The sequence below is a fragment of the Lepidochelys kempii genome, chromosome 26, assembly GCF_965140265.1.
Source record: "Lepidochelys kempii isolate rLepKem1 chromosome 26, rLepKem1.hap2, whole genome shotgun sequence".
Taxonomy (NCBI): Eukaryota; Metazoa; Chordata; order Testudines; family Cheloniidae; genus Lepidochelys; species Lepidochelys kempii.
Window position 1 is genome coordinate 12025542 of NC_133281.1, and position 9396 is coordinate 12034937.

Below are 9396 nucleotides of genomic sequence, written 5' to 3' on the forward strand. Positions count from 1 at the left end.
TCAATAAGCCCTGAAGGTGCTCAGCACCTCATCTCTTCTGAAAAGACAGTCCAGGGTGTTTTAAAGAGACAGGATCCCCAAAACTACAGCACACAACAATCAGGGGCCAGTTTTGAAAATCTGGGCTTGAATGCTGGTTTGTAATTGCATCTCAGTTTAAAGATGAAAAGTTCATTGCGGAATTCGGAGGACAGAAGCTAACTTTATATAAAAGGAGGAAGTTTTTATAACACAAGTCCATTTGTTTACTATATTAATGTTTGTCTACACACAGATTTGCACCAAAATAACTAGAGCTGTTTTCATTCACCCCTTTTGTTATTTCTAGGGTTGGCTGGAAAAAATATTCATTTCATAATTTGTTTTTGTTCCCCATTTCAATAAATCTGCATTTTCCAACAAAAACCTTTGTAAAAAAAAATTATAATAATTTCCAACCAGCTCTACTTATTTCTGTGCACATCTGTGCATCTGATAGCCATTAAGAAAAGCGTTTCTTTTGCGAAATAAAACTAAGATCAGGCTTCAAGAGTGAAAAAAACCACAAGCTAGAGAGAACACTCAGCTTCTGGTAGTTTATTGAATTTTTTAAATAAAGTTTTCGTAAAGCAAAAAAAAACCCATCCCGGGAAACTCAAGTTTTCATTAAATCTCACTTGAAAAGAAGATCATCCACGAATCCATAGTGTTTGACACCTGAAAGACAGTGTGGTTAAGAGACCATAACTTGGAGCAGTTTTAGGAAGTGAAGTTACCGGGCAATGAAAAAAATATCTAGTGGCAGGGCTTGTCAAGAGTCAGAGTTTAAGGCCAGAAGGAACTACCCGATGATCCAATCTGACCTCCTGTGTATTACAGGCCACTAGCATCACCCAGCACCCACACACGAAAGCCAACGACCAAAAGATTACAGCTCACAGGAGATTAGACTGTTCAATGACACAGGCATAGAATAGGAGGGACCGAGGCACATCAATGCCTGGTGCCCCTGAAATTATTAAGCGAGATATACCTAGAATGTGGATACCCTCAGAGGCTTACATAGATTTATTTATGATGGGGCTCATCCCCTCCACTTTCATGCCACCCCTTGATTTTTACCCTCACAAATTGCAAAGGAGCAGATGCAGGAGGCATGCCAACACACGGCAGAGGAAACACCGTCTTTCCTGTAGCCATACCTCGGGCCCAATCCTCAGCGTGCATAAATCAGCGATAGCTCCAGCAGCTGGCCCAGAGCCTCCACTCACTATGGAGAGCAGACACCTGTGCTTTCCCACCTAGCACTGCATGAGGATTTGTAGTATCAAGCTCCGTGCACTGTAATCGGACAGCAAATAAACTAAAAATGCCCTGCACCAGGTTATTAGATAGTACAGACAACTTACTTCAGCCTAGTCAGGAGAGCTGGCCATTTTAGTGATTTGTTTGATACACCTTTAAAAAAAGAAATTCGGACACTTTATTCAAAGATATTCATGAAGTTGCTTCTGAGGATTGCATTAAATCAAATTTGAAAGCAAATGCAGCAGGACAGTTCTTAAAGAGACATGCACAAGCCGAATAGACCTGAGCTCGATGAATACTAGAAAAGCTACAGGGTTTGCAGTTAAGCACGTGCCTTCGTAAACAATGATAATTTATTTGAGCATAAGCGTTCGTGAGCTGTAGTTCAAATAAATGCTCAAATAAATTGGTTAGTCTCTAAGGTGCCACAAGTCCTCCTTTTCTTTTTGCAAGTACAGACTAACACGGCTGCTACTCTGAGACCTGTAATAATGATAATAAAGCCTCAGCTAACAGAAGCAAGTTGTATTCTGAATCAATATCTGAAACTTCCTCTCATGCTCTCGTCTGTTACAATTACAGATAAAACAGAGTTGCCTGCAGCCAAGTACTTGTTTGTGTGAACTACTGTGTACTTTGTAGAACTCTAAATTACAAGATTGGAAACCAGCTTTGCAGCTTTCTCAGAGGCCTGGCCAATGCACAATGCCCTCCTCCTCATGCTATTTTAATGATTACAGCACTTTTAAAAAAAGGATCTTTTTCCCACAAGGTGAACTTTACAATAAGGGTCTTGGGATGGAGCAACTCAGAAGCCTGATGTTAAACAAGGATGTACAATTTTTAAAACCCCTTATGCTCTAAAGGAAGGGTCCTTCATTGAATAGCTGGATTTTCAGAATTACTGAGCATCCAGTTTGTTAAAGTCATGGGGAAGCACATGTGCACTGCACCTCTGGGGGAACCCACTTATTTAGGTGCCTAATTTAGACAGACAAGTGCATAATGCTGGTTTCACTTTTTAGATACCTAACATGAGATCTAAACATACTCGCAAAATTTGAACTACAAGAATTCATAAAAAAGTGTTCCAAAAAACCAAAGCTAAAAAACGTGGTCCACATAAAGCCAGCCAGCCAAGAGAATTAAATTCAACAAAAATCCCCCACCCTCTAACTGCCCAAACCCAAGCCTTCTCTGGATGCCTGTGAGAAGAGGTGGACTTTGCAACATGCCCTAGAGCTCAACAGATTCAAGCAATTGTGGACCAACAGGCAAGGGAGAAAGATGCAACTTAAGGACGTTTCAGTAGAGCCACACCTACTTCCTTTCCACTCAAGCACCTTTGCTGATCACAGCTATGGCAGCGTCACACAAGGAGAGCAATCTCCCATGTCGGAAGATTGCAGGTCATTTAGGACTCTAGAGGTCAAAAAAATAAGGTTATAATAGTACATCTAGGGATGGTGTAGGTATGGGGTTATCCTGCCTCAGTACAGGGGTATGGATTAGATGACCTCTTGAAGTCCCTTCCAGCCCTACATTTCTACGATCTATTCACCTACAGAGCAAGTGGAATATACACCCCCATGCCCCACTTCTATAAAACTCAGACATTCGCTCTTACCAGCCGACCATTCTTCTGGATTTGTACGATCCCCAAGTAAGAAGGAAGGATGCTCCGGCCCCACACATACACAGGGCTCTCCACTGCATTGCTTGTCCAAGGTACGCTCATGTCGTTTTCAGTCCTGATATAACAGCTGGTGCTCTGTGGCAAGGCATTTCCCCCAAAACCTTCCTCTAAGGAGACGGGCATGGAAACGCTGCTGGCTAACTCCTGATCAACAGGGTCTTCCAATTTCTAGAAGCAACAGAAGGCAGCGTAAAGACAGGACAGCTTAGGTAACCATCCCCCAAACAAGGTATTGCAGATGTCTCTACTGCAGTAAGCCATTACATATAGAAACCAGTACTAAGAAGCCAACCCAACTGGCCTCCTTAAAAAAAAGGAGAGGATGGCAGCTGCTACACAGGAGCCAAGGAAGGACTAAAACAGAGAGTAAGTGGTAACAAAGAATAAGCTCTATAACCTTAAATATAAGCGATGAGGGCTGAAGGTGTCTTCGTAGAACAGGAGTCTTAGAAATCTTAGAAGGATCCCAGGGGGTAAGTTGTACCATATTCTAGCCCCCACAGCATACAGGTTATGCAGATAGGGACATCAAACTCCCACTCCTCAGTGCATATCACCTCTGGGTTGGGCTCAGTGTCAAATTGGGCATACAGGCATCTAAGTTTGTGCAACTCAATTACCAAGAGGCCAGGAGAGAGCAAGAATATGGAACTGAAAGTAGACTACCCCCCTGCTTCAACATAGACCTTCTTCCAGATGTTTAGCATGTAAATTATGCCAGCTTAAACTTCTTTATACACATGCAGAGTTTTAGGACTTCCCTCAAAGATACTTGTAGCTCATGACAAAATGCTGCAGTGCATAAAAAACACTGGAGGGCCAACCCTATCGTGAAGGCTCCGTGCGTCTCCAGCTTTCTGCTCCATTCTGCAGGCTTCTTCATACAAACCCTGACTGGGTTCACTTACCTTCCCGAAAGCTTCAGTGAAGTATTTTTAGATCTAGCCAATCTGGAAGCTACCTCTCGATCTAAAAGGCTGAAGGACTAAAGCCAGTTGGGGAGGGGAGGAATTGGGATCCCCTCCATTTCCCTTCCCCCCCAGGGGGGGGAATAGAAAAAATAGGAAGTTTCAAAACTCCAGTTTTTATTTCAAATAAAAAATTTTACCCTTTCAGGGTTTTTGGGTGTGGGGGATAAAAAAGTTTGGGCACTGGAATTTCGCCTCCTTCTCTTTTTTGCCACTGGATAAAGGTAAACTGAAAGTGGGGGGGGGAACCCATCCTCCGTTACTTTTTCCACTTGAAAAGTGGAGGGAAAGTAAGAGAAAATGAAGTTGGAAAAAAAAAAGTGACTTTAGCTGACTTCCCTCCCTGCCCACCCCCCCCCCGTAAATAGTTCCAGTGGGTTTTTCTTCACGTTCAGTTTTCTACCTCCCCCTCCCACCTAGGGTGACCAGACACCCTGATTTTATAGGGAAGGTCCGGATATTTGGAGCTTAGTCTTGTAGAGCCTCCTATTACCCCCAACCCCATCCCAATATTTTACACTTGCTATCTGGTCACCCAACTCCCCCCCCCACCTATTTTTAGGGGGGGGAGTGGGAGGGAGAGAAAGGGTTAAAAGGTTAAAAACCAAAACACATTCTTCAGTTTCCAGAAGCCAAAAAACAAAAATTCTCCACTTGCCCGCCCCAAAAAAAGTTAAATAAAAACTTGCATTTTCCAACAAAAAAAGTTCATCTGAGAGCTTTTAAGCAGCTCCCAAGGGTTATAGCTGTAGAATCATTACTTAGCTCATAAGAAAGGTGTTAGGGTTCCTTTCCCACTCTGAACTCTAGGATACAGATGTGGGGACCCGCAGGAAGACCCCCTAAGCTTACTCTTACCAGCTTAGGTTAAAAACTTCCCCAAGGCACAAACTTTCCCTTGTCCTTGAACAATATGCTGCCACCACCAAGGGTTTTAAACAAAGAACAGGGAAAGAGACCACTTGGAGACATCTTCCCCCACAAATATCTCCCCAAGCCCTACATACCCCCCTTTCCTGGGGAGGCTTGAGAATAATATCCTAACCAATTGGTTATAAAATCGTCAAAGACCCAAACCCCTGGATCTTGGAACAATGGAAAAATCAGTCAGGTTCTTAAAAGAAGGGTTTTATTAAAAAAAAAAAAAAAGGGGTAAAAATCCTCTCTCTAAAATCAGGATGGAAAATACTTTACAGGGTATTCAGATTCAAAACACAGAGGATCCCCCTCTGGGCAAGACCTTAAAGTTACAGAAAACAGGAATAAACCTCCCTCTTAACACAGGAAAATTCACATAAAAAGATAAGCCAGGCAAGGAGGATTAGTTTACCTATACTGGTTGCAATATTGGAAACTTGGATTAGGATGGGTTGGAGAAGATGGATTTCAGTCCCAAGAGAGAACAACCACAGTAAACAAGGAGCACAAACAAAAGCCTCTCCCCCTCCCCAGATTTGAAAGTATCTGGTCCCCTTATTGGTCCTTTGGGTCAGGTGCCAGCCAGGTTAGCAGAGTTTCTTAACCCTTCATAGGTAACAGGATATTGCCTCTGGCCAGGAGGGATTTTATAGCACTGTATACAGAAAGGTGGTTACCCTTCCCTTTATATTTATGACAAAAGGTTTGTTTCATAACCCAGCTACTTTTGTATTCCTATGAATCAGTAACTGACAGGAAGCATTTATGGCAGGGAGAGCTGACCAAATACAGTACATTTAACATTAAAAATGGCAGCTTTTCAATTGCTAAAGTGCTGCTTTATTTTGCAATTAAACATCTGCGAAGTAGAAGGGACAGGTAGAAAGGGGGTATGATGTTTTAACACATATTATATTAAATACTGAATGCAAGATACGCATGAATTAAGCTCAAATTCTGGTTGGATGTTAGTGATGACATTAAGAGTCATTAAGTTGCATTCACATACATGCTGGTACCACGACCCTTTGAGAGAATTACAGATGGATTTTACAGAGAGGGAAAGGTTCTTGTGTACCTCAAAGCCTCCAGTTTCTTCTAAAATCAAGTGGAGCAGGCGTATATATTCCGTGGCTGCTTTAAGTGTGTCGACCTTACTAGGCTTCCGGTCTTTAGGTATCAAAGGCACGATGGTCTTCAGCTTCGAAAAGCCACTGTTCAAGTTTTTTATCTATCCAAGATATGGAAGGAGGAAATTAAACAAAATTCAGCCCGGTAGCTGCAGAACTCCATCCAGTGGTGAAAAGGGGAAACTTTTAAAGGCAGCTCATTTTAAACTGGATAGATCCGTTACATTCTGCATTAAGAATAATTGGTGGCCTTTTATGAAAAGATTAAATGCAGTTTCAATAAATGCTTAATCGATGGTTGTAGAGTCTAACACACGGACAGGTGGCTTGTAACCATCTGCAATACCTTCCACTGATGTGCCATCTACCGCATGCATCAGTCATTGATTAACTCTTTATAAATGGAACCTTAATATAAAGTGCAATTGAATTAGTAACAATATGTGGGATAATCCACCACCTGCGTGTCCTGGGGAAAACGAAGGTAACCGCACAGTTATGATCAAATAGCAAAGCTGAGGCCATAGGTGCTGGAACTGGGGCTGCTGCAGCATTAAACAAGAAGGTCTATTAGGAACAGAATGCCTAAGACGATCACTGCTCCCATTCACAGCAATTCTGACGTGAAAGCTTTAAGCTCACCAGGTACTTAGGCGTTGCTGCGTTCAGCCTCGCAATGCTAAACCGATTTAGAAGCCCCCCGTCTCATTTTCAAAAGGATTTAGATACTTAGAGCCCAAATCCCATTAATGGCCAACTCCTTTTAGTGCCTCGCTCCTCTTTGAGGATGAGACTGAGGCTCCTAAATCGGTTTAGCGTGGCAACACTGACTGCACAGAAACACCTGTAAACATCTGGGCCTTAGGCCACAACGCTATAGACAACTTTACACACAAGCAAGTAACTCGTGAGTAGTTCCGCTGAATCCAGAAGGACTACTGGTGCAGGCGTGCACACAGGATCTGACTCCAGCTGCGGGCAAGGACCTTCGGCATATTGGACCAAGTTGCGTTCGCAATTAGTTATCTGACAATGTTTGAAAGGAACGATGTACTGCACATGCTGCCGCTGTGTTTACTGACCACTCTAACCATCCCAGGTGCTTCACAGCATTCTGATACGCTGCACTTCCGCCAGCATGCCATTCTTTGAAACTCACCTGCCAAATGGGTTTTGCATTGACACCGTGCATCCTTCTAGTTCTCTCTCCTCAGTCTGTACTCGCTACGGTGCCAGCTTAGAGTTGCTGTGAATTTTGAATCTCTTAACGTTTTGTTCATAACAACTTGGTTATTTTGTTGCATCAGAGTCTTTTGCACAGAGACCATAACATTATTGATACTGAGCGAATGTTGAGGGAGTAGGTGACAAGCCAAATAGAAATCTCTAGTGTTGCTTGTACACCTAGGTCTTCCAAAAACAGTTTTTTGCAGCAACAAGCAAGCTTGCACACCTGTTTGGCAAGTGCTGATCACCCAGGCATCTCTCTATTTGGATAGGTTATCTAGAATACATAGTTTGCAGATAAGAATCACTTTCACAAGCATTCAAAGAACACCTATTGCTGAACTAAGCGACCGGGCACATGTCATGGGCCCTCTTCTGTAGCTGCCCCAGGTGTAAAGCTCCCATTGATTTGAGGAATAGCTCTGCGCATGGAGCTGCTACTGTAGCAAGGCTAACAGTATCAAATCTGATTAATTTGAAGAAGGCCGCACAGGGAAAGTTGGGGAGCTGCATCGGTTGGGGCGGGAGTGAAGTCATTCCAAAAGGAAGGGTAAAAAAACCTCACTCTTACATTCTAAGTTCTTTAGAGACCCAGAGACTGTCATTATGTCCGGCAGCACCTAGCACAGGGGTCAGCAGACTTCAGCCCAGGGCTGCATCCAGCCCTTTAGAGGTTTTAATCCACCCCTCGAGCTCCTGCCAGGAAGCAGGAAACCACAGCCAATGGGAGCTGCAGGGGTGGCACCTGTGGATGGTGCAGCGTGCAGAGCCGCCTGGCTGCGCCTCCACATAGGAGCCAGAGGAGGGACATGGCACTGCTTCCGGGAGCTGCTTGAGGTAAGCGCCACCTGGAGCCTTCTCCCCGACCCCTCCCGCACCCCAACCCCCTGCCCCAAACCTGGTCCCTCCCACCCACCCTCTGAACCCTTCTGTCCCAGCCCGGAGCAACCTCCTGCATCCCCAGTCCCTCATCCCCACCCCAGAGCCCACACCCCCAGGTGGAGCCCAAACACACATACACCCTGCCCCAGCCCAGAGCCCCTTCCCGCACCCTGAACTCCACATTTCTGGCCCCACCCCAGAGCCCATAACCCCAGCCTGAGCCCTCACCCCCTCCTGCACACCAACCCCCAGTTTCGTTAGTATTCATGGCTCCCCCATACAATTTCCATACCCAGATGTGGCCCTCAGGCCAAAAAGTTTGCCCACCCCTGACCTTGCACAAGGGGAGCCAGAGCTGACTGCACCTTTATGGCATCACCCAACAGAAGCATTGAATAATAATTTAGAGATCTCCATAGGAGCCAAAGATAAGCTAGACGCTAATAATTAATTGCGCCCTTTAGCGAAGAGTTGAGCAGGAACTGAAATTTTGTATCAGCATCCCTCCACGATTTGAAGTGTTTGAAGCCCAGACTGAGGTGAGAATTTCACACCCCCATCCACTGCAGGCAGAAAAATGCTCCCCTTATTCTCTGTATTACTGTAGTCATGGATCAGGATCTCCTTCTTCCCACCATGAACCTTGTTCCCACCACGTTCCCACCCTGCTCACTGGATCCTGCTGGAACGTCACAGAAACAAAATGTAGAAGTTCAGACTCATTTCCTCCCACAGCCAGTTCACCAACAGCTTATTGGCCCCACTGAAGCTTTAAAAAACAAAAAGCAGCAGTTTATTTTTGAGGGGGAACAAGAGGCCCCTTACCCTCTCTCTCTCCTTGGCGTTAGCTGCCTGTCTCCTCTCCAAGACCTCCTCCAGGTTCTCGGTGGAGAGGTAGTGCCCGGAGGCCTGCCTCTTCATCCTGGTGATGGCTGCCATGAACGGGAGGGGGCCAAACTGCTCGCTCAGGACATCTCCCAGCACCTCAGGCACGGGGGTCACCAACAGAGGCACCCGGTGCTGCTGCGGCTCCTCTTCCTCGGACACTTGCTCCGCCATCTGTGAGGTCTCAAAGCAAATCAGTTGCCCCTCAGGTCCAAGAAGGCACGGGAGCACCTCAGGTAGGGGGGGAGAGAGAGCACGCGTTCCTTGTTCTGCTCACGGCCCCAGGTAATGGGGCTGGCTATTCCTTTGGGCAGGAACATGGGAGTCTGGGGAGGGGGACCTAGCAGGGATAACAGGGGACACTACTCACCTGTGGGGTATTTTGGGGACAGTGGCTAGCTGC

At 45.3% G+C, this 9396-nt stretch overlaps 1 protein-coding gene across 1 annotated transcript in view; it reads right to left on the bottom strand.

Annotated features, from left to right (window-relative positions):
• FIGLA (folliculogenesis specific bHLH transcription factor) overlaps window positions 1-9167 on the bottom strand; it is a 32410-nt gene extending 23243 nt beyond the window's left edge. Inside the window, exons 1-3 of the mRNA XM_073324937.1 lie at window positions 8934-9167; window positions 5948-6100; window positions 2915-3151 (exon numbers count right to left, since the gene is read on the bottom strand). Of these exons, the coding sequence (XP_073181038.1) occupies window positions 2915-3151; window positions 5948-6100; window positions 8934-9167 (624 nt within the window). The remainder of the gene's footprint in view (window positions 1-2914; window positions 3152-5947; window positions 6101-8933) is intronic.
• Between the last annotated feature and the right edge of the window lie 229 nt (window positions 9168-9396).